The sequence below is a fragment of the Onychostruthus taczanowskii genome, unplaced genomic scaffold, assembly GCF_017590055.1.
Source record: "Onychostruthus taczanowskii isolate IOZ18803 unplaced genomic scaffold, ASM1759005v1 scaffold19, whole genome shotgun sequence".
Classification (NCBI taxonomy): domain Eukaryota; kingdom Metazoa; phylum Chordata; class Aves; order Passeriformes; family Passeridae; genus Onychostruthus; species Onychostruthus taczanowskii.
The window spans coordinates 3873476-3901376 of NW_024499128.1; the positions used below are offsets into that span (position 1 = coordinate 3873476).

The following is a 27901-nucleotide window of genomic DNA, read 5'->3' on the forward strand; positions in this document are numbered from 1 at the left end:
TTTAGACCTTATCTAAGAGAAAAGCTTACATCAGCATGACAGACAATACGTATTTCAGGTCTTAAGAGTCCCTCTGTAAATATTCTGTACCTGCCTCCTATACTGATGGAAGGACACTTTTGTATTAACTAGAAAGCAGTTAAACTAGATGGAGTAAAAATATCAGAGTGTAATCTGCATGGGATTCTCTTTCACTCCTAAATTTAATAACCATGTCCAAGTAAAATTAGTCTAAAGGTAATATAAAAGAGCCAGAGTAGTTTAATTACTATCTAATACTGAAGAATATTAGCATGACTATTTATCAAAGGATGAAAATAAACCTAATCCAAAACAAAATATGCCCCTTTTGCATCAAGTAAAGATAGTGTTGCAAACACAAACCTTGGCATTAATTTCAAATAGGCTGATGACATTTTGTACTGAAACCACATAAAATAATTGTTTCATTATTTTCAATTTTATGAAGGGAGAAAAACGTACTGATTTTAATAATACTGGATTAGTATTTCTGGTAAGTCTCAAACCACTGGATCAGAACTATTCCTGACTGCAGAGAAATAGGATCTTGATCTTCAAAGCCACAGTTCTACAATTGACATAAACCTTCCTGAGATCGAGCTGCTACTGAAAGATGCAGCTCCACCACATCCATACTTCCAGCCTAACATCTGTCTCCTCTGCACCACAACTATTAAGGGCATTAAAGGTACAGATCCAGGTCAGCTTTTTCATAACAAATGGCAACATAAGCTTAAAAGCAGCAGAACTGATTTCCATCCAAGCCATGACTCAGGTTTCCCATTCACATTGCTTTGGAAACAGGAAATCTGGCTGTGGGAATAGGTAAGTCTATTTTGTACATAACATTCATTCAGTGAGGAGAGAATGTCATCCTATTACAGAAACAAGATATAATACAAATTATTCCTTTAAAATGCTCCAAATTTAAATCAAACATTTGGTCACAGATTTAAAACACTTAAATATTTGCAAAATATTTTTTTGCTGTATATTTTCGACTGCAATTACTAAAGGAGACTTACCAATTGTCTCTGCACTTAAATGATGATCTTTGCCATAGTGCTCTTAAGGCCTCAAGAGAAAGGTGTCGAAGCTCAAACACCAGAGTCATGAAAAGGTCTGCAGTCTGTAAGTGCACAACCACAATTGAAATATTCCTGCTGTGCAGAAACCAGCTTAAGAGAACAGAGCACAAGAGGTTATGCTGGCATTGCCATTGATTTACCTGAGACTGAACCCTCCTTCCTTTCCCTGTGTCCTTACATTCCTTCCTCATTTGCTTTTCTGTCCAGACTACAAACACATATGGAGAAGGGCTTTTGCTTTGGATGTCAGTCAGTCCCTCAGACAACAGTCCTCAGTGACCACCACACACACCACTGGCATACAAATGAATAATAAACCAAAAGGCAACAGTGTGGTTACAATCCAGAAGAGACTGTCAATCTTCTCTGATTTTGTATGGCAAGATCCTGATTTATGACCAGAACTGCTGACATAGCTTTGACACAAATGAAACAATTGTCAATCTAACTGCATATTAATCTTAGGTTTATGTGAAAGATCATTTAAGTGAGCTTTGGGCAACACTTAAAAGTTTCACTTGAGAACCCATGGGCCGTGAGAAATATTCCATCTTACTGGGGAAAAGCCTAGGCAGAACTGCCCCCACCTCTGCAGGCAGCAGAGGACTAGCTGGAAACATAGAGGCAGAAGAGCTGTTCTCTCTCACTCAGAGGAGTTGCTACATCATACAGCAGCTATTTTACCTGGGATTTTAAATCCTAAATAGCACGTGGATGTATTCCTCTGAGACCTGATCCAAAGTCCAAGAAACAAGATAGGTCTCATTACTTGAAAAATTAGCAGAATGTTCAATATAATATCTTGTATGTTCATGTTAAGTGAATTTATAATGTGTAAGTTTTAAACATCATCCATGTCAGATTCACTTCAATGCTTTTTTCACCTCAGATGTGAAAGGCTTAGACATAGGACTAAATTTATGGTTCCAAAGAAAACATTTTTCTTCACGTAAAAATCAAACTAAGTCTAATTTCACCAAGTCACATTTCCAAAGGTTTGGGGACAGGCCTACTTTGCCTTTCTGACCTTCCTTCCAGGAGCTACTCCCAAAAACAATGAAAACATGGAATAACCCAGTGCCAGCATTCAATTTTAATTTAAGACTGCCAAGCCATTTTCAGTAACAAGAAGCTGTCTTTCAGTAAGAAGTCTGAGTAATTTCTCACTGTTTTGTTTGACAGGCTGAGGGAGTAATTTGTCAGATCCAATAGAGATATAGTTTATGGTTTTATTCTTTTGGGATTTATATTATTCTTAGAAATAATATGGAATTTAATTAAATTAAAACCAGTTCTCATATGTGATGCCCCACTTATGTATTAACATTCTGTTAACATTTATAATTCCATACCTAGAATTCAGATAGATCCACACACATTCCCTTCTATTCCATTCCATCCCCTCATTATCACTGAGGTCTATTTAAAAAAGAAATTCCAAGCCTGGACACTATGGAGCTAGTGACTAATAATATCTTTTTAAAAGCATTTCTAAAGCATGGGCGCTATGTTCATTTTTCCACAGGCCAATCTACTGAGGGGCAGGGGATCCTCACAGATCTCCTGCCAAGGAGCTGCGTGTGCAGCTGCTGCTGAGCCCAGGTGGCCCATCAGCTGGAGCTGCAGCATAGGTCAAGATAAAACTGCCAGACTGATGCACTTTCACGTGATACAATTTTAGACTGTAAACTGACTTCATTCTGCTTCGTACCTGCTGACTAGACAAGCTCTCATCTAATAACTCCATGCAAAATTTTGCAGAGAAGCAGCTATTTTTACTCTCTAATAATAAATCTTTAGAATGAACTGTCTAACCAGGTGGGCTGTTTTCATGTTTTAAGGTTGGCTGCACTGAAATTGAGCTGTCATTACAAATTTCTCTCTTTGTAGTATCATAATAACAAACTACATTCAAATCTGACTCCTGTTCCCATCTCTGAAAGAAACATAAGAAAGCCTGGCTTTTATTCTACATAGAAGCTTGATTATCCTTCTACCTGCAGATCTGCCATATTAAAAAAAAAAAAAAAAAAAAAAAAACCAACCAAGGCGGAGCAAGCAAATTGGAAGGCCTACAAGGAAAAAAAAAATCCCTAAAAATCAAAACCAACCAAAAATGAAAGCTCATGCCCTGAGAATAAACTTTTTTTTGGTCAGACTGGGGTCCAGGAACAAGGCAAAGCAAATCTGACATACTCTTGCCCACCTTGCTCAGTGCATACACAGCCACATTCACCAGAGCTACTGACCAAGCACCAAAAGCCAGCCAGTCACTGGAAATGCAGCCCCAGCAGAAGTGGTGTGACAGGCTTCTCTCAGCCTCTCTCAAGAGAGGGTCCCTTCTCCCCATCCCTTTTTCATTCTTTGTCAGCAGGCAGCTTGTTCACTTAATGGTCCATTAGCTAATCAATGAAAGCTCATGCCCTGAGAATAATTTTTTTTTGGTCAGACTGGGGTCCAGGAACAAGGCAAAGCAAATCTGACATACTCTTGCCCACCTTGCTCAGTGCATACACAGCCACATTCACCAGAGCTACTGACCAAGCACCAAAAGCCAGCCAGTCACTGGAAATGCAGCCCCAGCAGAAGTGGTGTGACAGGCTTCTCTCAGCCTCTCTCAAGAGAGGGTCCCTTCTCCCCATCCCTTTTTCATTCTTTGTCAGCAGGCAGCTTGTTCACTTAATGGTCCATTAGCTAATCTACATCCACATTGAAATTCAATCTTGTCTCATAATAGCATTAAAAAATTAAACAACAACTTTGCTTCCTTGGAAATGATACCATCTCCACCTCCATTTTCTCATCCCTTCACTGTTTTCCCCAGAGCTGGAGAGTTTCCCTTCCATTTATTCTTGGTCTTGTGTCCTGAAAGAAATGCATAATCTCACCTCATTCAGAGTCAAACAATAAAGGGACAAACAAGCTCTACATGCATAACAGTGCAGCTGTCTCCCAAGCAACACTGTGGGCATTCCCATAACTTCTTTCTTGGCCCAAAGGACATTTCATTGGCTGAAATGAGGGATGATAAAGATTCTCTTTGAAATGTCTGGTCACACAGAAAGAACACCCTGAAACAGTGAAAATGGTTGACAACCAATCAAACTCTCTGCTGGGACAGGCACATGATGAATAATTCACTTTTCCTTTAGGCAGTGGCACAGACAGCAGCCACTTGTGCTAATCTTAGTGATTTAAAAAACAAATTTCCCACACATGAAGCCAGTAGGTCTTTCTGGAGGCAGAAGTGACATCCCACTGTCACTGGGAAAAATGATCTACCATTCTTTCAAAGACATTGAAAAGAGTGTTCCACACAGAAGGTAGGATTTACATAAAGTTGCTTAGGTCTCCTGCAGTAATTTCTTTCTTCAACATTTTCCAGGCAGTATGTGACCCTCTAGTCTGTGCCTAAATGCCATTTCATACTGCTGTACACTGACAATCACATGGAATCAAGCATTATCCTTCCCTATGAGGAAGGTCTGCTCTTATTCTATATTAGCACCAACCATTATTGTATGGCTCTCTTAGCCCTCCACAGCCCCAGTCTCCATAGCATGCATCAAAAAGAGATGGCAGACCTGCTTATAACTCAGACAGAAGCCAATCCCAAATATTGCAACACTCACAAAGGCCACCTGCTACTTTCTCCTCAGCCCCATGCCCAGGCTTTAGTCAGGTTGTGATACCAGGTCAGCTACTACGACCATTTAACAGGCTGGGAGTAAGGTCTGGGGCTGGAATTTGTCACAGCTGATTGAAGGTGCTGGCTTCAGCAGCTGTGACTTATCCTGCTCCACCCTGTGCCTTGCCCTGAAGTCTCACACATAAAACATGAACACCTACCTGTGCTCATGAATCACAGGGGACACTAAGAGAAAGGTGAACACACCCAGGATATCACTGCAGAGCTGCAATCCAGCACTGCACGTTTCTCCAGTCCCCATAAAGCCTCTCTTCCATCCCTCAGCATCTGTGTCCAGCTCAGGGGAAAGACAGGAAGAGCTTCTGTTCTTTGACATGGGACTTAATCTAAACAAAGGAAGGTGAGGGACTTCCACGCTGGGTCTCAAGCTTTCTGTTAACATCATCTGTACCTATGTGCATTTACAGGAGAGGTCTCAGCCTCTCTGCACAGGAAATAACCTTGCTCCAAAGTACAAACAATCTGACAAGAACCTCAGAGGACAGGGAATATATCAGCAATGAGCTGACTAAACTCATCACTGCCAAATTCATGGAGGCACCAATGCCCTGTTTAGTGCCTCTCCCATTAGACCATACTTGTTTTCTAGTAATATCCTGATCAAAAATTACTTTTCTTCTGTTTTCACGTTTACATTTCTTCTGTTTTCACATTTTCTTCTGTTTTCATGTTTACATTTTTTCCCTTATTTTTCTCTGTAGGACCTTCACTACTAGCAAGAACCACTCTATTTGAAGCATAATGAAGTGATATGAAGTGTCCTTTGTTTGCCCTCAGTTGATCTCATATGAACAGTGATTAAGCACCATCATCTGTTGATCCTTCTGTATTGTACATAACAGCTGCTCTTGATAACCTCTGAACAGAGATAGGAATGTTCAAACACAGAGACAATTACTGACTGATTCAGCTGCTGCCAGTATCAACAAAAAATAAAACACCCAAGTGAGCTAAGGAGACAGGCAGACACACTCACCTAGAATGATGGTCATCATAAAAATTACTTAAGCCACTACCTGTTCCACATGACCAGAAGATCCACCCTATCTTAGCAGCATTCACCAATGAAAATGTCTAGGGGGCAGAGATTCCCTCTGGACCCAAGCAGCATCTCCAGAAAACACAACGGCTGTTAGAGTTCATCAGGAGCACAAGGAACCCACCAGCCAAGACCAAGAGGCAAGGGCTTCATGTGCAAACTGTTTTGAGGGGATGAAGCAATATAAAGATGGCAGAACTCCAATGAACATGGAAACAACAGCACTACCAGGGTAGTATTACATACTAAAGCTGTAAAAGACATGTTTTACTATAAAGTAGCAAAACTGCCAGTGACAACTCAAACCAGATACTTTATATGCTTTTGTTTTTTCACAGCAAAACAAAAATTTGGGACATTTTCTTTCAGATTAACTTAGAATATAGTTCAAAATTGCTTTTGCCTAATATTCAGGGGGCTACAGGATGTTTTAACTCCTCAGTGTGGTGTCCTGCTTATCTAAGAAAATGACATTTCAAAGAATTTTCTCTTTTCTAATTCCACATGTAAAAATGTCCAAAACAATGAAAGGCTTCAGTATTTCAAAATTGCTGCTCTCCTGGTCACCCCTTATCTGTGCAGGAGAATTCTCAGCCCACAAAGAGCTCCCCAAGGAAGCAGAGGCTGTACAGCTTACCTCATAACTAGCACTGTGTGCTAAGCAAAGCTTCCACACCAGCTCAGTCACTTCTGCACCAGTGACCTCCCTCTTAGTCACCTCCCTTTCATAGAGAATGCTGGTCACATACAGGTCCTCAGAGTCCCCTGGAATAAGGAACATAAAGGAAAAATCACATCTCTGGTGATTGGTGGCCATTTGCAATCATTAACCCTATATGCAAGGGGAAAGTTTCTCTCTGAGTCTTTATTTCTCCCTGTATGACTATTAATATAAGTGCAGTCAGCTTGAATTTAAGAACACAACAGAATAAAGACATGTGTGACACAAAAGAGTCAAAGATACAAGACAAAGACACACATTAAAAAAGCCCTATTTTTCACCCATCCATCTCTTAGTATGGCCCTGCTACTTTAAATTCATCACCTTTTCCAGTGTCATTTAATCACTAGTCCCATACTTCAACTACCCAAAAAGTGAACAGAAGATCTAGGTGCAAATTAAAATAAATGGCTTGGCTCTGAGCCTCTTCCTGAAGAAGAATCCTATTATCTTATACTGGCATAATTACAAAAAAAGTGTCCTGGAAATCTAGGGGTTCCTTTAAAACAAGAACAAAACTATTTAGAAACAGACAAGAAACATGTTCCTCAACACTTATAGTTCAACTTTGAAATCATTCCTCAAGCAAGCCACCTGTTGACTTCAGTAAAACCATTTTCCTAAGAAGAAACACATGGAGCAAAGAAGGAGCAAAAATTAAACCGTTCTCAGACATGGCATGTCTTTAGCTCCATTAGGACTTGCAATTATTTAGGCTCCATTTATATAAAAAATAGGAATTGTCCACAGACCTGGGAAGGCTGATGCTCAGCACACAAGGGCATGAAGTATGTAAAGCAGATAAAGAGGAACTAGCTGTTACAGACTGTCATTTTTGGAAACCTACCCAGTTTTGGAGGTCAACACAGTTTTGTTATGTAAGGCCCAAGCCCCCTAAGAAGAGATAGCTCAGCCCAGCCTTTAAAAACACCCACTTTAAAGCAGTTTTATTAAAGGTGAAAATCATGGGTGCAAAGAGTTCTCACAGGCGAGACAAAGTCACAATATTTTTCTAGGAAACAAATTTACTTTAGCAGAAGCATAGTCACCTGTATTGTAGAGTGTCTCTGTTTCCACTTGCACGAGTTTGAGTGCAGACCGTGTCCGTGTCTCTGCCCCACTGCCCTGCTGAGGGAACAGCGCCACGCGGTCGGACTCGGTACATTTGGCCTCCTCCAGGACCCCATCCCTAATGCTCTGGACACATTCCAGCTGGGAGGACAGAATCTGCTGTTCAGACTGAGAAAAACAGATACTTCAGGAATATTCTTGATGATCTGTGTCAGCCTACCCCATCTTTTCTCTCCCAAAGTCACAGAAGGTTCCAGTTCTGGGATAGTGGGAAGTCTCTTGTCTACACCTCTGACAGGGCCCAGCCTGTGGAGGTTAATGCACTCCTTATTTTAGCCTACTTTTTCATCACTGAAAAAAACTGTTGTTAACTGTCAGCATCAAATGGTGTCAATTCATTTCAATTCAAAAAGCCTCAAAGTTAATCAGGTATTTTTGGTCAGCAAAGTAGAAAAAAAGCAATAGTCTGGTAAATTATGAATAGCTACTACAAGAAACAGGTGATATTCACCTAATAAAAATAGCACAAGATACAAACATTGACTGTATTTTCTATCAACAGTGGAAAGTTGCAAGTCTGGTATTTAGAAAATCTTCTATCTTTCTAAAGTTTTCTACAAATAATAACTTTCTTTTTCTAATGTACTTTTTCTTACATCTCCCAATTCCTTCCTTCCACAGACTATTTTCAGTTTACCTCTGTAACATATTTTAATGAGAGTTTAATCCAGGTGCCTAACAACTTCTTGCATTTATACTGTAACATTCATCAACTACAATGCAAATTTGCATTAAAACAAATTCTGTGAATAACAGCCATTACACGGAAAATAATATTCACCATTTCTTTGCTAAGAACTCAAGTTTGGGCAGACACTCTCTTCAAATGAGTCAAAAGCAAGAGTCAGTGTCATTCTCCAAAACTTACTGGCACATGAGGAAGAACAACAGACTGCACAGAAGTCAAACCAGAGGAGCGATGGGAGCAGAGGTTTAAGTCCCTTGTCTTTACAAGAATGGGACCCTTTCGCTGATACCTGGTTGGGCATACTCCCAGGACATCCACCTAGTATCAAATATACACTGTTGAGTCACACATGCACACAGAAAATACAAGGAGATAGTGTAGGTTATTGCAATTACTATTTATAATTACTTTCTTTGTAATAACAACAGAGATCTAAATTCTCCATTGCAGAAGACCAGTTTTGCCACAAAAGCCATGAAAAGGCAAATAATTTTAAAGACCTTGGTTAAGTTTATAGTAGTTAGGCTCTATTGGTTTGTTTAATTTCACTGTGTTATTCTGAATCAGATAAGTACAGACATATGCTTTTCCATTTAAAATTTTGTGGGCATGCAGGGAATCATTAATTCAGAAGAGCATTACTAGGCAGAGTAGCTTCAATTACATATGGGTGTGCCAAGCCCTACTGCAGAACATCTCTTTAAGCACTGACACGCAGCAGTAGCCTGAAATAATTTTAGAACATTCACTAAAAGAAGCAATCAGATGACTGCCACTGTCTGCTGAACCAAGTAGCAAAACTCTATATTTATTTACAAGTGGAGTAGACTTAACATGTACAAGAGCTAGGAGTCACCTCAGAGCATGACTGACAGTCTCACCTCCTCAACAGCAGCAGCAGGGAGTTCTGGTGCTGTCTGCAGGATACTGAGAATACCTCGCTTGATGTTCAGTGCCCAGGTCTGTTCACTCCTCACAGGACAGAGCTTCAGAACTTTCCCCTCATGGAAAGAAAAATGAAGAGGATGCTGTTCTAGTATTTCCCTGCAATAAAAAGGTTTATCATTTCTTGCTTCAAAGAGTGCAAGTCAATTTACGACATTAGACTCAGATTTTCCTCAACAGAGCTGTTCTTCCATAATGGATCTGTCTCACTCTGTATCTCTGTTCTTTACAGCAAGCCTCTATTCTTCATAAACTCAGCCTAACCCAAGGAGTCCTTAAAAAAACCCTGTGAAACCCTAAAAACAAATCTGCTCAAGATAATTACAGCATCCTCAACATAACTGCAACACTTAATAAAAGCAGTCCTGGCAAATTATTTATGAGTAAATGTACTTAATGGCAATGATTCTTGTGTAATTAAGAGAGAAATTCCATTTTATTATTCAGGGTGCCTTTAGCTTTGGTAGGCATGTCTGAATTGCAAAGTAACTGCACCATGCCTCTTCAGCTGTGATGCACACAAGAACAATTGCTTCCCAATTAACCCATATCTTCCTGCTCTGCTAGGTGTGAATACTCAGGCTCTATCCCAAACTTATTCCCCAATCTCCGCTGTTAGTACACTTCCTAATGGCTTTTACTATCCTAGATTGAGAGTACAGTGTTTTCTACCTTTCCAAGGGATCACTTTTTAACATTGATTTTCACTCCTAAAGTAACATACTTGAATCATATATTTTCCCTCTAAATGGGGAAAAACAAACCATCCAAAGGAAGAATTTTATTGTAGCCCAGTGGTCAGCTCCCACACAGGGAGCTAGACAGTCCATCTGCACATTAACTGGGGCACTAACTATTAATCTAGTCAGTCAGTCACAAAGTAAGAGACAAAACTTTAATACACAACATCTTGATAAAGTCCTTCCAGAAGAGACTGGGCATATAAGATAAGGGTTTCTGAACTCCCAGGCAACTGAGCCTGTTTTTGCTACTATCTGTGGAAATTACATGCATGTTCAGAGGACAAGCTAGACTACTGTATATTCACAATAGGCTGAGGCAAATGCTAATAAGTCTCACTTGTCTGAATAATTATTCTGAATAGCCAAGCTTCACTGAATGCTTTCTTTGCTACCTCTCTTTTTTGGCTTCTCTACAAAGAACAATACACAACTGCTCTTACTGCTATGAAAATCTTGCAAATAACTTTGCAGAAGATGTGCCTGTACACTCATTTGAGCTCTGATACCACTGCCCATAGAGAGAACACAAAGTTCTTCCTGATGAATATAAAAAGCAATGCATTTACCCCAGGCTTGCTCTTTTTGACCCTTTGAATTGAGTCAATTACCTCAGCTCTCAGTGTTGTTTAAAGGCTGAGAATCCAATTGGCAGGACAAAGAGGAACATTACAAGGCTGAGCTTAATCAGACAACAGAACTGCTTTTTTTTTGATGACACAAGAAGCATCAGCTCTCTGGGAAAATGCCAGACTTCCACAGTTTGAGGAGATCTTTTTGTATAGCCATCTACGCTAGGGACTATACCTTGGCAAGTCAATGAGAAACACTGACATATGTTATGAATGAGCTACTAAACTCAAAAACAGAAAAGGAAGAAAATCTCATTGGACAAATAAATGAAATATAAATACCTTGGAAGAAAAAAACCATGTTTTGCCTTACGATAATCTTCTAAACCAAGAATTTCTGAAATGTACTGCAATACTCTAGAGTCTGTAGAAGTAACATCTGCAGCTCTAAGAGCTGTGATCCACACGTGCTGCTAGAGGCCTGGTGATTTGTACTCAAAATAATTTGAACTGTCTACCATCCAAATGGTTTTACATACAAAGAGATGAAAGTTATGCTGAAGAAAAACCTGTTTGAACCAAATGCCTCTTATTCTCTCATTTTTGTTTATCTGGATCCTCATCTTAAAAAAAAACAAAACAAAAAAATACCCAAAAAACAAAACAAAAAAAAAAAAAAAAAAAAAAAAAAAAAAAAAAAAAACCCCAAAAACAAAAAAAAAAAAAAAAAAAAAAAAAAAAAACCACCAAAACCAAAAAAAAACAAAAACCAAAACCCACAACAAAAGAAAACCCCCAAAAAACCACCAAAACAAACCCCTAAAACTAAGCAGAGTGTGAAGCAGAGTGAACAGTGTCCAGTCAAGCTGCTGCTAAGCCATATAGTTTCAAAAAAACCCAAAAACCAGTTAGAAGGTTTTCTACCTTAGACTGTCCATTTCCATCAGAGACTCCTCTCTGGATGCAAAACTTTTCTTAATCTGTACATCTTGCACCTAGGAGCAAAGATTATAGGCAATATATTTCACTGTCAAGAGGAACTTGTGGGTTTATCACGTCGGGATATCCACACCAAACATCACAGACTATGAACAAAGGTTCAGTGTTGCAATAGAACTGCATTTGCCCTATCTTCAGGTGGAATATCTGAGGTAGTTTCCAGAAAGTTCTTCTATGAAAAAGTTTCATTCACTATTAAACACATTTTATACAGCACCGTTATATCCCTTTGACCATCAAATTACTAACCAGTAAATTTTTATCCATGTGCTAGGACAGGGATAACTGTGCTCTTCTTTGTTGGCCTCATGTGTGTGTGTATTTAGTAGACACATGTCAACCCCCAGAAAAAGCAGTGAATTATCCCCTCTGTTAACCTGAAGGAAAATCCAGACAGCTGAGAACTGATTTTCCTTGCTGCCCTGTAGTTCTAAAGCACTGTAGTTCTCCACCTGGCCTACCACAGGGCTAACCCTAGGAGAAGCTCTGCAGTTTGAAACTGCCCTGTTGCTCTTGTCACTGAGAGACAGATCTGTTGTGATGAATGGAGTGCTACAAGACTGAACTTTACACTGAGCTAGGAATGGCACCAATCCAGCACATCATACAAGTTTCTCAAGCTCTCAAATTCTTGCTATTTTAAAATTATTACTACAGATATGAAAGTGCTTTAAAGTAAACCAAGTTCCTTTCAAGGACTGGCTTTACCTCCAGTTCTGCACTTCGTAAAAAAACCCATGAAACTGTTGTGTCACTTAAAAAAGAAAACAATTATTTGCTTAATCTGCCTTTTAAAATGGCAAATACCTAATTTCAAGTTGTGGTGCATCAAAGCAATACTCCAACTCTAATTATGAGATCCAGAATTGAACTGGCTTTTAATTACAAGAAAAACAAATGCTTGAAATGTAGCAATAATCCCAAAGAAAAATAAGATTCCACATCAGCTCATCTCAATCATTCAAACAATTATGACAATACTTACTTTCAAAACCATCTGGCAATTCCCCAATACTTCAATGATCACTGTGCTCTCCAGAGAGATGCCACTGCTCTTGTAACTATTTCCCTGCAGGAATGTGTTGGTGACTGCTGAATACCTGTAGCTGTATCTAGCTCTTTTGGGGAAGTATGATGCACTGTGTCCTAGGAAATAAAAAAGGGAGGTGTTTTTTAAACTTCCCCTTCTATTTTTTTTTCTGTCTTTTAATCTTTCAGCCACAGAAATCAGCTAAGCAAAGGGATGGATATTCAGATTGTTCCCTTCCCATCTGGACTTTCAATTGAAAGAACTGGGTTTCTGAAAACACCCTGTGTGCCAGCCATAGCTCCTGTAGGGTGGATGAAAAGACTTCCCCTCTCCCAAGCACATAACCTCACAATTTTCTTCAAGGCAAGAATTTAATTTCCAAGGGCAGAGCAGAAACATAATGCATTTACAGCACGAAGCTCTTTCGACACCTTTCAGAGAGCAGCAGCAGGACCTTCACCACAGCAACATTAAAGAGATTTGCTCTTCATGCCTATGGCTGGGCTTAGTCCCACAGTGGTTTAGTCCTTTGCTCAGCTCTAATGCTTAGCAGTTTTTCAGAGTTCACAGAATGCAAACTTCAGGCAGCTGTGGGCCTGGTAAACCTTGGTGGAACCTCTCTGCTACTTCCATGAATGCTGATCACTCAGAGATAAGTATCATTCTTCTCAGAACACAATATCCCTGTGCAAGTTTTCAAATTCCTCTTTCTTCATCTTGTTTTACTCACCTACACATTCTGCAAAACAGGAAGCTCCATAACTTAACCTCTCTGAGGATCCTGAAATGACAGGAACAGAACAAAAAAGTGCTGCAAATTTGTGTGCAGCTCAACACAGACCTGTTGCTTCTGAACTTCAGTGAAATTACTGAAATCAAAGCAGGGTCCTCAAAACAAACAAATAAATCCATGAGAGTTTTTCTATCAAGTATACAGACTGACAATCTCACTATTTCTGTTGCTTTCCCCAGAATGCTGAAGGAAGATACACTATTTAATGCATCCTCTCCAAGGAGGATGCTCTCCCACCTGCCCAGTACAAACTCAAAAAGCTCAGTAAAGCAAACTGCTACACTACACTAAAAATCCAGACAAAGCTGCCACAAGAATTACTACAAACCTACAAGCCGTAACATAATCCTCTGAGGTTTTGCCAGTGAGAACATTTCTTAGTAGAAGTATTCTGCATTGAGAGAGATCAATCTTAGCAGAGAAAAAATTTCTTCTACTTACTACCTGAAGTTCCAGCCACAACAGCACAGAGTAAAACGATGGTGAGCAACCCTGTGGCCATTGAAATCACCTCCTCAGACCAGAAGTTAACAAAAACACATCAGTTCTGCTCTCAAAGGCACCTCTGAGCAAGACACTGAAAGAAAATTTCCTTCACAAAGCAGGAGCTCACTATTTCAACTCCCTTCTTCCTGACAGAGGAGGGGCTCTGGCAGGGCAGCCTGCAGAGGGGAGGGGGAGGTTGTAGTAAGGGGGAGAGACAGATACATCACTGATTCCATCCCAAACAGCATTTCAGCCTTTTTGCAAGAGAAAGAGAAGTTAATCTATTAGAAATCCCACAAAACTGCAAGGAGAATAAAATAGGTATATGGCATCATAATGGAACAAATGCTCAGACCAATCCCATGTAGTGAGTTTAAACTAAATTAACAAATGTAAAAGCCACCCTAGCAATCACTCATTGATGATTAATCAACCAAAAAGCACATGGGATGAAAGTCAAAGCTTTGGGAGTAAAGGGAAAGTGTTTCCATTGGAGCAAGCAAGTTCATGGGAGGCAGCTCATCCCACCAAACTAAGTCCCAAACCTCAAATGGGTGAAATTGTCTGTGAATAACACAAAACCACTGAGCCACCGTCCTTCTGGTACCAGTCAGGTATGTACAACACATCAGACACAGGGCTTCCAGCAGACCCCTCTTCCCAGCCCGGGGCTCTTCCCACACTCCCCATGCACTCTGAGCCCATGCACCCGTGAGCCATGGCCACAGCTCAGCTGTGCCTGTGTGCCAGCACCTCCCAAGGGAAGCCGTGTGGGCAGGCAAATGCTTGTTTCCTTCTGCTGCAAGCCCTCGGGTCTAGGCTGAGCTACTGCTCACTGCAAACAAGAGTCACAAGTAGAAATTTCAGTAACAATCCCAGTCACTGGTACTACTCTCCCCCGCTAGGTTTGTGCTGCTACACAGCCTCTTTCCTGCACTTCCTTCATCATGTAACATTTGCTTGTGAAATGCTTACAAATGTTAAAGAGAAAGCGACTTCTCAGGTGTGCTTTGCAAACATCAATGACTAAAGAAGGTGAGAGCGAGCGACTCCAGTCTAAAGAGTTAATAAAATACTCCATGATGTAATCTGGGTCCCTCTATCAAAATCCCTGACCTGCCAGATGCCAAACTCAGAGTCAGTCTAAGTTTGAAACTCAATTTAAAAACAAAAAACCAAAAACCTACATATTTCACACAGCAGCTCAAATTTCCTAGAACCAACCCAAAGCAGTACCTGAAAAAGCCTTCTTCTGCCTTCACAGTGATTTTTCAGAATATTTTTATTCTGAAACTGCTTCAGTGATTTCTTTGTGGCAAATTACTTGCTGAGTTTTCCATTTTTACTCTGCTAAGCAACTCAGTCTGATAGTCACTCTAATTTTTCATTTAAGACTACAGCTCATCTGGGCATAGTACGTACTCCATGTAAGCAGTCATCGCCATTTTTACTCTGCTAAGCTACTCAGTCTGATACTCACTCTAATTTTTCTTTTAAGACTACAGCTCGTCTGGCATAGTACGTACTCCATGTAAGCAGTCATCTAGCTCTTGGTCTACTATCAGTAATATGGATAGAAGCAGGAAAGTTAATAGCTGGGCAGGAACATAAAAACATGATGAATTTACCAGAAAATTGCTATATTGTTACAATTCTTTTCTTGAATCACTACTATTGCCCATGTTCCACGCCACTCTGACTTCTAATTGTTTATATAATAAGATTTTTCAACATATTTCATACACCTATTGAAAAGAAAACCTTTAAAGCACAAAATTTGCATCAAAGTCAAGTAGAAACATTGACACTGAAATTAGACAGAATTTCTGTTTTATCTTGGCACTGGTTCCAGTGCAGAGAGTAACTTAGGCTTTCTAAAATAATCTAATTTACATTTTAATCTCAAGTTTTAGCTTTGTAGCTTCCCATTTCTTAGCGAAGAAACTATACTAATAAAAAAGAAGAAAAATATCTTATGGTAGGACTATGAGAATGCTCATGAATTTATAAATCTGAGCTTGCCTGAATCTTGACAATTTCATAGGCAACAAACAAAGAAATTTACGAACAAACTCTAGGGCTTTTTTTTTGATAAAAATATTGCAAACGGCTCTTTTCAGCAGAGCACAGATTGAGGTAGTTTTTATTGAAACATCTAAATACAGAATTAAATGCCTGAATAGCAGCTAGGTCCTAAATGCACATTTAAGTCAATCCTTTAAGATAAAATACCACATAAGTGTCCTGTGCACTTGATTCAGCTGACATCCCTCATGTAGTGATTGACAAGTGCAGGATGGAGCCCAAGACTCAACATCTGGTAAGCACTTTTTCCTACCTCACACCAGGTGAAATTGTCTGTTTTTTTCTAAAAAAATCGAAACACCACCCCCAAAAAGGAGGCAGAAAAAGAACCTCCTGAAGAGAAATTATTTTCCTACCTCACACCAGGTGAGCTTTTTCTAAAAAAATTGAAACACCACCCCCAAAAAGGAGGCAGAAAAAGAACCTCCTGATGAGAAATTTCCAGCACATTGCTGCCCTAGATAGTCTTAAAAAATGGAAGAAAATCTGACTCACAGGCTGCAAACACACTGGTTTAATTACACATGAGACCCACACTGGCTGTAAGTCTCAGAAAAGTATTCATCCATTTTAAGGGATGCTTTACTCAAATTTGGAAAATGAATTTAATAAAAAGCACCTTCTGTCACACAACAGGGTGAGCCTGTCCGTGGACACCTGAGAACTGTTCAGCATTACTGCCAAGAAAGCCTGAGCTTTTACAAATTGGCAAAGTCTGCTTTGCATAGGCCCCACAAACAATATTACAGTAATATTATCGTAACACTGACGTTTAGCCCCAACAGCCGAAGGCAGGAGGGAAGTGCCCTTGGCCAGCGTCCCACACCCACCTGTGTGCCCGCCGCACCTCCGCCTCCCTGCGCTCGCAGCCCTCCCATGTCCGGGAGCTCCGCCTGGTTACGGCCCCGAACCGAGCCCGAGGAGCCCTCACAGCGCCGGGCACCGCTGGGACCTCGCGGCCGTGGGTCCCTCACAGCCCCGAGCATGTCCCGGAGCACCCATCACAGCGCAGAGCACCGCTGGGACCTCGCGGCCGTGGGTCCCTCACAGCCCCGAGCATGTCCCGGAGCACCCATCACAGCGCAGAGCACCGCTGGGACCTCGCGGCCGTGGGTCCCTCACAGCCCCGAGCATGTCCCGGAGCCCCCCTCACAGCACCGGGTACCGCCTGGAGCCCATGGCCGGGGGGTCCCTCACAGCCCCGAGCATGTCCCGGAGCCCCCCTCACAGCACCGGGCACTGCCCGGGGCAGCAGCACAAACGCCCCCCACGTGTCGGGGAGACGCCGTGAAAGCGCTGCGAGACACTGACTCTTTCCAGGGCGTTTTCCCAGCCGAAGTTAAGCAATGGAGGAGCCACCTGTCCGCCCCAGGTCTCTGGCAGTGGCCGGTCCCCGGCGAACCGTCCCCAAACTCGGCCTCCGAGCTCCGAGGAGCAGCCGCGGCGAGGGCGGGCAGAGCGAAAGGGTCAGCGGTGGCTGGGGGAAATGGAGTGATGGGGCTGCACTCCAGCCCGGTGTCCAGTTCCGCACCTCTCGCAACAAGAAGGACGGGGTCAGTGGCTGGGGGAAATGGAGTGATGGGGCTGCACTCCAGCCCGGTGTCCAGTTCCGCACCTCTCGCAACAAGAAGGACATGGAGCTGCTGCAGCGTGACCAGAGACGCGCAGTGGAGCTCCTCATCAAGGCTGATGAGAAACAGCTGGGGGAGCTGGGGGCCTCAGCCTGGAGAAAAGGAGTCTCAGGAGGGACCTTTCCCTCTCAGCTGCCTGAAGGAGTGGTCAGGCATTGGAACAGGCCGTGCAGGGAAGTGCTGGAACTACCATCCCTGGAAGCATTCAGAAAATATGTCCATGTGGTGCTTAGGGGCACGGCTGAAAGGTGGAGCATGCAGGTTGGACTCGGTGATCTCAGAGGTCTTTTCCAACCTTAGCGATTCTATGATTCTGTTATCCTGGAGTAAAAAAAAATCTTTTACTTACCAAGACTCAGAGTAGCACCAGGAGAAGGTACTTCAGAGGCTGTGTGGAGCAAGAAATGGAAATTGCTTTGGGTTTGTCTTTTTTTCCCTCCTAAAGCTTTTGTGAATCCCTTGCTGTCACATTCAGGTGCACTGTGGCTTTAGGTCCCAGAGCAGTGTCTGTCATACCCCCTGTTAATGCCATGGTCCTCTAGAGCTCACTGAGGATGCTTTTTGGGGGTAATTTTTTGTTACAAAGAGAAAGCTGTAGTGTGAAGTAAAACAGCCAACCACAAAAGGACTTTCAAAAAGCTGCCTACTCATGCTTGGTTTATTCTCAGCTTGGGCACAGCTATTTCAGCACCTCCAGACCACTCATAGGTTTCACACGCACCTTTTAGTGTCCTGCTTTGAAAAAGTACTAAGATGCTCATTGGCAAATTTATTTTTACACTGTATTCACACCCAGCATATCACACATGAGAGTATTCATCTCACAAAAAATACATCAAAAGTCATCCTAAAAAAAAAAAAAAAAAAAAAAAAAAAAGGTTTGTATCACATTGCAGGATCTTATGAAGCAAAGAGGAACACAAAAGTTAATTTGCTATAAAATGCAATCCCTGAACTACAAAAACTACACCTTTGTCACAGCACTTGCACTAGTTAGTTTTTACTCTGAGGATGACATTATTGTATACTCCATTACTGACCTCCTGCTGCTCAGTTATGAATAATAATTAACTATGTTTGATTTTTTTTTAAATTAACTAGCATTTCTTTTAAAAAATCCTTGTGGTTAGACTGCCAGAAATGCTTTCACAAACATTGCAATAAACAGCTTCCTGAAACCACTCTGAACTCACTTAACAACTCCCTCTTGTAGGGCTATCAGCTGTCTCTTACTTGTTTTAACAACTTTTATTTTGGATCCTCTTTGTATGACAAAACAAGTTGTATTTCTTTCTGGCTCAATCCTCATTAGAATCTGAACATTGTGCAAGTTCTGGCTAATAAAAATAGAAGCTATTGAAAACAACACTGTCAAATTGTAAGAGAAAGCAAAATCATCCTGGAAAGCTCATGAAGGTGGGTGTAGGGAAGGTTTTACCTGCACCTGTAATGTGAGGCTGGAGGATTTCAGGTGCCTTGTGATCTTCCTTATGTGAAAACAGCCTGCACTGCTCCTTCTGTATCTTACCTTACCAAGGAAAAACTATTCATACAATACTCACTTCCAAAATAATCCTAAACTTAATAAAAATAACTTGTTTGAGGTACTAACCTTGCCTTCTTGTGCTTTCTGCACCTCAAAAAAACACCCCCAACCAAACAAAAATATAGAAAGAATATTGAAAGATATATAGAAAATATTGAAAGAAAGTAGGGTATTCTCACATGATTAACTACTGAATACAGTGATATTTGATATATATTCCTGGTATGTGAACATGGAGCCATATTTATGTGTTTGTTTAGTTGCACTGTAAGTGAAAGTTCTACCCAAAAGTTTTAATTGAAAAAATATTTCTAGGACCTGGGTTGCAGGAAAACAACATTTTCAGTGTGGCTCTGCGTAGGACGGTTGGTCTGCAAGGCAGATGGTGCCATTTATCAGAGACCTGGTCCAGGTGAGAGTCTGAAAAATTTCTCCCTGTAATTACTTTTCTTCTTTTAACATTTCAGCCATCCACGTGTTTGGAAACATTCCAAATATTATAATTTTCCAATTACAAGCACTAGATAGGAAAGACAAAGTTTTTATTTTAAACAGAGTCAGTTTTAAAAACAAACAGTAATTTCAACACTATCAAACACAAAGTGCTTTCACACCAAGCAAGTTATATCCTGCATTTGTTTGTCCAAGGTAGGTTTAACAAAGCAGGTTACTTTGGCACAGTCTGTAGATTATTCCATACACAAGAGAACAAACACAGGCTTTGCATTTAAGGAAACACAACTACAGAAGGGGCAGCAGAAAGCCTTGCAGAATGCTGAATTAGAAGGAAGAGCTGCCAACATTGTGTGTCCTATTCTCAATCCATACAAGGAACTTAAAGAGAATCAACGAACTGTCAACATAAATCAAAATGAATTTTTTTTGGTGTTTTGCATACTGGTGCCACCACCTCAGATTTTCCAACCATCACTTTGGAGAGAAAAGAGGAGCTAAGGTAATAAAAATTGGAAGACTTACCAAATTAATATATGGCATGATTATCCAGACCAGACTGACAAGGTACTAAAATAATTAAAACTCCTTCCCACCATGCAATCAAATCCCAATTTTGGAAACACTGCGAGCTTCATTGGTTCATTCTGTCTTGCTCTGACAATAAGCTGATAAGAAGCACATTTTCTGTGACACCCAGTAAGGCACAGGACTTGCTCATGTCACCAGAACAAAAAATACAATGCAGCACCACCCAAGAACACAGAGCACTATGGTGGTGCAGCAGCAGACAAAAGCACAAAAGTACCACGTCATCAACATGGGAAGCTACAAAACTACCAGCTTTTTATCTCCATCATCCTCTTGCTAGTGAGTAGCTCCTGATGTACATTCTTACGGCATGAGGAGACCAGAAACCTTTTCCAAATACAGAAGGAAGCTCTTAAATCACTTGCAGACTGGCTCACAAGCAGCATCAGTTTACAAAACCTAATTAAGACAAGGCCTAGAGATTGTACATGATCTACAAAGTTACTGGATTTCAAACATAAAGTGTTGAAAGACTTTTGAAAAACTAACTTATACCAGATATATACAGAAGGCACATTTGGTAAGAACAGTAAATGCAGTATTTTTTATTTATATTTATTTTAGTTTTTTACTTTTACAGATATTAATACAGTATTACCAACACAGCCTTGCTTAAACAGCTGTTTTCCTTTTCTGGACAGGTATCATTTAGGTTGGATATTAGGAAGAAGACTTTTCCAGAAAGGGTGATCAGATATTGGAATGAGCTACCCAGGGAGATGATGGAGTCACTGTCCCTGGAGGTATTTAAGAAAAGATTGGGTGTGGTATTCAGCACCACAGTCTGGTTGGTAAGGTGGCATTAGGACACAGGTTGGATATAATGATCTCAAAGGCCTTTTCTAACCCAGTTGCTTTTGTGATTCGGATTCTGTGATATGCATCAAAATGTTTGATCCAGTTGCTTTTGTCACAGAAATTACTTTAACCTTCAGAGCCTCATTCCCTAATTTTTTGTGATTATCATCTTAAATAACCAAATCCAGCTTAAGTTTCTAAAAGCAGAACTCATCTTTCATTTAATTTAGAAAAATCAGAGAAACTCCTTAACACACATTTTACCTTCTTAATAAAGAAACAATAATTAATGAGCAGATCAACAACTAAAAGCCCAGTTGTTTTTTATTTATGTGTTTCAGGAGGAATTTGAGCCTTAAGATAAGGATGAGGTTTGTTTATGATCAATCAGCTGACTTATGTAAATTCACAAGGAAGTTTTCTAATGTTCTAACCAAGGCTCTCTGGGCATTTCCATTGGGGTGAAGAAAACACTTCACAGACTTTCAGTCAGCAGTAAGAAAGCCTCCAGCCTAACAAAAACCACTGAACAAATATCTTCTGTATGAACATCTTTACTTCAGATTAGAAACATCTAATCTGAACAGACTAGACTTGAAACTGGCAAGAAAATTCAGATACTAGATTCATTCACTATTTTTGCACAACCACCTGAACTGTCCATTTGGAAAAGCTACCTCCAAGAAGGAAGAAGCCTTCAGGTTTGGTTCTCTTCAAACTACAAAAGTTTTTAAATGAATTCTAGTGCTCATGAAAAGATGACAACAAAAGATTTCTTTTTTTCAAAGAGGAGCACCTGTCTCTGAGGCAACTCCCTGCAAGTTTGTAAACAGTGCTGCTGCCAAAGCATGAGCCTAAATTGTTCTCCATACACGTCCTCCTCTTGTTCTGTGCTGAGACTTTACAGTCTCAATGCAAGCACAGTGTGCAACATGCCTGAGACAAGATTAACTGAAGAATATCACCAACCTGTTCTGTATTAGGCAAAAAGGGAAACACTCCATTGCTCTCCACTGGTGCTGGACTGAGTGGCCCATACAGATTAGGTATGCTTTTCACAGACCTAAGAGACTCCCTCTCAAGCAATTGCGTATTCAAACCATCTAGCAATAAACATTACTTTTTATTGGTTTCCAGTGACAGGATGCACAGAAAAAATGGGAAGTCTCCATGAAGCTTCAGAGAGGGCTTACAGAGGTGCTAAACAACTTCATCAATCAATGTTTAAACACTGCCTATAAACGTTTGTAAGAACCAAGAAGAGCATTGCATTTCGGACACGTGTGATCCACATCCTTTAGAGCATCAATGCAGAAGGGAATTAAGCAGCAGCCTGCTACACACCTGCAAAGGCAAAAAAGAGAAAAACACTACTTTATCATCTTTTATACACACAATAAGGTAAAATGTATTTTGTTCAAAAGCAATCAATAAAACTGGTGCCATAAGCTTTAGGAAGAACACGCATGGCTATGGAATCCATTACCGTAATGTTCCAGAACTGCTTTAAGGGCCAGCAGGGCACAACTGAAGCACAAAGGCTCAGGTCCCGCACACAGAAAGAGAGCTCTGTTACATGTTAGAGCTAAAAAAAGTCAAGGTAAAAGTGCAAATTGGAGTTGACTTACCCCAGCAGGCAGAGGCCACCACATGACAGCCAGGTCAAAGCTCCTGAGTCATACGAGAGACGTGTCACTATCACCTGGTTACAGGAAGGGCAGCACATCTGAACTGGGCGGTCATAAAACATTACTGGCTGCTGCACGTACACCGTCTGAACAGTAACTGAGCAGAGAAATGGCTGTTTACTCCATGAGGAACAGGAAAAAACAGGAGCAATTAACTTCCTCTAAACCAGGTATAACTGAAATATTCAGGGCTCAGAACAATGAAATACGCAACAACAGACTGAAATAACCGTGGCATTTCCTAATGCAGAAATACACTGTCTTAAAAATAAAGCTGCACTAGAAACTGCAGAAAGCCAAATGATGTTACTGATATCACTGCACACTGAGGGATTCACAAGAATTGATTAACCTTATTCTCTTCAAAAGTATTTTTGGCAGGCGTTGAACACCTGCAAACCACAATTTTTCATCTTCTAACAACACCTATTATACAAGCACTTTGACACCAACTTAACATGAAGTACAGAAGAGTGTTGGAAGCTTACTGGGGTTATTTGTTGCTGGAGGCTGTCCCATGTGTGGGGGAGGGTTCATTCCCTTCCCATCTGGCTTCTGTCCAGGGCCAGGGATGGGGTAGGGGTGAGGATAGTTCACATTGATTCCTACGGCTTCCTCATAAGAAGGTGGTGCAGATGGGATAGGATTGCCACTTGCAGCAGACATTGTATCTAAAACATAAAAGAGAGAAAACCATAACAAAAGGTATTATGTATTAATGTCAATTGACAAATAATTAGGCTCAACTCAACAGCAAGAAGATAACCAGATTAAAAGGGACTTTTACCAGCATAAAATTAATTGGCTGGTATTTGTTTCTGATAGTATTAAATGTTAATCTTGATTTCATTGTTGTTGTAGCCTACTTCCCAATACCTTTTCAGTGGGAATTTTTTACACTTTGCCCCAACACCAATTCTTCCTTTATAAATTAAAATTACTAATGAAGGGAGGTGGGGCATCTTTATTAGTATACTAAAAAATGTAAGTCTCGTAATTCTCCAAGAACACTATTTCTAAACTCTCTTGTTCACCTGAAAAACAGAACAGTATGATAGGCCACATGGTTATTGCTAACCAACATGAGCCTGGTTTGTGATGAAACTTCAATATTTAAAAAATAGTATTTACCTCTGCTCTAATTTGAAAGAAGTAATTATATTCAAGGAAGAAGAAACCCAAACAATTAAGCATGTCCAACTAAACTCAAAACTTTTACAACTATCAAGTATATCTAATATATCTACCCTTGCCATTTTCACTTCTTAGCAATGTTTTAACGAATTTGTAGGGCAAATTTTCCTCCACCAATTGTTATTTTGTTGCAGAGGACAGGAATGCTGACCACTGCCTAGAAACTACTGTGGTTTCAATGCAGACTTCCTCTCCTCCTCCCCAGCTACCCACTTCCTGTAGTCTGCCCACCATTTTCTTTGTCATTGTCAAGGTCTCATGGCATCAATGCTGACCAAGCATCTCCCTTTTCCCCTTCCTCCTAAGGACCATCAGACAGCTCTCCAAGAGCCACACTCCATTCTGTTGCTGCAAACACGATCCCTCTGTACACATGCATGTCTTTTCACTCAGTACTATCTGGGAAAGGCAACCTGTATTTGGAATATTAATTCTATGGTGCTATGAAACTTATATAGGAGCTCCAATTACCCACAGCACTACTATGAATAAAAGAAGGGAAGTTGCACTGATGCAATTTGGAGGTACAAAAGACAACATGCAAAGAGAAAGAATTTCAGGTGTGTCTATTTAGGACTGGTGTCACTCCATCCACACAAAGCTTGGGTGAGACCCAGCACACAAGTCTCCAACAATGACACAAGCCTTTCCACTCTCCCAGAGCATGCAAAAGTCCCTGGAATACTGCTGATTACCTTCCTCACACAATACAGCTTTCATCAGGATTTCAGTGAAGTCTATAAACACTTCCATAAAGAATTTGTCACAGGTTTGTTCACTCTTCCAGGTTACACAGGACTAATCAGCTGCACTGGAGGCATAGGGATACACCAGCAAACACCAATGTTTATATATTTCAGGAGTCCCACCGTGTTCCCAGCAGATTTAGCAGAAATGTGGAAAGGTGTATTACAAAGGGAATTGTGTACTCAATCAAGTGTGGGTTTTACAGTAGCCCCATGGCCAGGACAAACACAGGAGTTGGTACAGAAGAACAGACATGGCTACAGGGGCTGGAGCAGTAATTGTGGTAAGCCTGGGACAAACATTACTCCTTCCCACCTTCCTCATACTCACACTGCAGCTTTGGCAGAATGAACAGGGAACAAGACAGCAGTTGAAGGTGTCGAAACTCCGTAAGTTTTTGTAGCAACAAGTATTTCACAGCTATACCTTTAAAAAATACTGATCTTCTGTTTTCTTTAGAAAAGAGAAGTTTCCTCCTTGTGACTAAACTACAGAGCTGAATCACGATGTACTGGTCCCACTCGGTGTGCTGGTGTTGGCTGGGGGTGTACAAAAAGCCAGGAGGGGATGCTGCCAGAACAGCTGACCCCAGCTGACCAAAGGGATATTCCAGACCATAAAGCATCATGCTCAGCAATAAAACCAGGAAGGTTTTTGGGAGGGAAATACTACTCAGGGACTGGCTGGGCATTGGTTGGTTGCTGGTGAGCAATTGCTCTCATTTGCTTCACTTGCTGGACTGTATTTCCCTCTGTTAATTTCCTTTTCATTACAACTATTAAATTATTATTTTTCTTATTATTTTATTTCAATTGTAAAACAGTTCTTATCTCAACCCATGAGTTTTCTCACACCCGTCCAGCTTCTTCAGGGGTGCAGTGAGTGAGCAGCTGTGTGGTGCTCACTTGCCAGGTGGGGTTAAACACACAGCTACTTCAGCTGCTCAGCTCTGCTTCCCTGACAAGCAAGTTCTAAGAAATTGATTTACACCCTTTCACAGATTTCAAAATTATATAACTTCCAGCATGAACACTTCAAGTCTTGACATTTACTTATTTTAAATTACATTGCATGTTCATTTCTTACCACCAAATGGTTTTGAACAACCATTTCAATTTAAAAGTGATCACTGTGCTTGTTCTGCACTTTCACTTTTCTTTTTCTGTAGACAAACATGAACAGGTCTCAGGTCCTCACAGCACTTTGTGGAATCCCTTTTCTTTTTTTTAAAGTTTGAAATCTGTAGCACAAATAACATGTACAAAGTACTACAGTGAATGGTAAAAAACTAAAACCATGTATGAATTTCTTGAAGTTATCTACCAAAACAAAAATTCCTAATAAACATCAAGATGACATTGGGACTACAAAAAAAGCCTCTTCAACATAGTGAGTATTGTAGATGTAACCACAACTTCAGCTTTTCAATTTCATTTTTCTAATGTCCCTTCTGCTTTAAATGTCAACTCTGAAGAGATATTTGAACCATCACTTCATACAGCCTGTGCAAGTGTTTCACACTCCAGGTCTTAAAAATTAGGCTGGGGACAAGTGAAAAAGAAGGTAACAGCCCACCTCTCTGCTTGGTATGTAAAAAACCAACCAACCAAAAACCCATCTAGTGAAGAACTGCTTACAGCTACAACTATCCTAACCTAGTCTGGCCAAACAAATCTGTTGTTGCCCTTACCTTATCTCTTGCTGAAATGTGACACAATTTAATCCTTAAATGAAACAATTCCTACACTCTTCTAGTCCTCTTCACTAGAAATCCCAAGCTGCACTCCAACACCACGGGTGGTTTACAGGGCTCTCTGCACATCAGAGTCTAAGACAGCCACCGGTCAGCAACACCGAGAATGAAATACAGGTTGAAGGCTTTTAACAACCCAGCAGGATTTACAGGTTTGTCAGAGCACTCGGATTTTGCAGTGCAAAGCCCTAACACAGCACCTTCTTGGACCACCAACTTCATCTGAATGCTGAACAACTTCCTAGTTTACCAACCTGCTGAGAAATACTATCTCAAAGTTGTTTAAATTTCCCAGGCATTTGTGAGAGAATAAAATCCAGTAATCACAACAAAAGACTCTGACATGTTATGATTTCAGGAAGAACCAATGGCATTGTGGTCACATTGAATTCTATATGAAGTAGAAATAGCACCCGCACGGTGTGTTCTGCCGGCAGCAGTGATTTCAGAGTTTAGAGTGTTACTTTTATCAAGTAACCAATAGTTTTGGAATAATCCAGTGAGAGGCTTCGTCCTGTGAGTAAACCCCTCCTCGGGGCAGGGCAGGGCCGGTCCGAGAGGAGCCGCTGCCGCGCGGATCCCGAGAGCATTCCCTAAGGAAAGGGCCACCTTCCGCCTGCCACACTTGGGAAAGCGAAACTCCGGCCTCGCTCGGCCCCCGCCCGCATCGCCGAGGGCAGGAGGCGTCGCCCACGGCCTCTCCCGGACCGTCCCGGGACCGGGACTGGGACTGCGCCGCTCGGGACACCGCTGGCCCATGAAGCCCCAGCCTGCCCTCGGTGCCCCGGGGGTTCCTGCGGGGCGGCATCAGCCTCAGAGCCGCGGCTTCTCCCCCTCCCCGCAGCCGGACTGGAGCACTGGGAGCGGCCCCGGGAGGGCAGCGCTCGGGCCCGGGAGCGGCCCCTGCGGAGGAGCAAAGCCCCCCCGCCGGCCCGCTCTGTCCTGCCCGCCGCACCGCCGGGCTCCGGGCAGCGCGGCACAGCCCTTACCGTGCCGAGACGTGCCCGCCAGCCCTCTTCGCCTCTCCGCTCGTCTCCGCTCGCCCGGCTGCAGCCACCGTCAGCAGGGCTTGTTCCGTCCCGTCCCGTCCCCACCCGCGTTTCCTCCTCCCCTTCCCCCTAGAGCCGCGAGCAGGCGCCGCGGGGGTTGCTCGGGCGGGCGCTCCGCTGGCCCCGGCCGGGCCCTGTCCGGGAGCGCTTCGGCCGCCTCCCCCGAGCCATCGGCTCCCGGCAGCGGCGTGTCTGGGCAGGACGGGAAGGGAACGGGGAAAGCCTGTGGAAATACAGGCACTCCTGGCGCATTTCACAGTCACGGCCATCGGGAACTCCGCGGCTTTCGCCAAGAGCTCGCTCAGATTAAACCAGTAATCTTCAACTGTCCCGTCAGCAGCGCAGCCAAACACCACGTTCTGTAGCACTGCCGGGAAATCACTTCTGTAATTCTGCAGTGCCCT

General features: G+C 41.7%; 2 protein-coding genes across 2 annotated transcripts in view; both read right to left on the reverse strand.

The window, feature by feature from the left end:
- Positions 1-12681, reverse strand: part of LOC121334429 — a 74170-nt gene extending 61489 nt beyond the window's left edge. The window contains exons 1-7 of the mRNA XM_041401573.1: positions 12639-12681; positions 11579-11649; positions 9279-9441; positions 8578-8715; positions 7628-7817; positions 6495-6622; positions 1047-1150 (exon numbers count right to left, since the gene is read on the reverse strand). Coding sequence (XP_041257507.1) covers positions 1047-1150; positions 6495-6622; positions 7628-7817; positions 8578-8715; positions 9279-9441; positions 11579-11649; positions 12639-12650 — 806 coding nt within the window. The 5' untranslated portion in view covers positions 12651-12681. The remainder of the gene's footprint in view (positions 1-1046; positions 1151-6494; positions 6623-7627; positions 7818-8577; positions 8716-9278; positions 9442-11578; positions 11650-12638) is intronic.
- A 7068-nt stretch (positions 12682-19749) lies between these two features.
- On the reverse strand, positions 19750-27648 carry LITAF (lipopolysaccharide induced TNF factor). Its single transcript, XM_041401842.1, has 4 exons — positions 27438-27648; positions 23243-23425; positions 22695-22851; positions 19750-22410 (listed from the first exon to the last, which is right to left on the reverse strand). Exons 2-4 carry the CDS (start codon positions 23418-23420, stop codon positions 22302-22304), a joined length of 444 nt encoding a protein of 147 aa, XP_041257776.1. The 5' UTR covers positions 23421-23425; positions 27438-27648; the 3' UTR covers positions 19750-22301.
- Between the last annotated feature and the right edge of the window lie 253 nt (positions 27649-27901).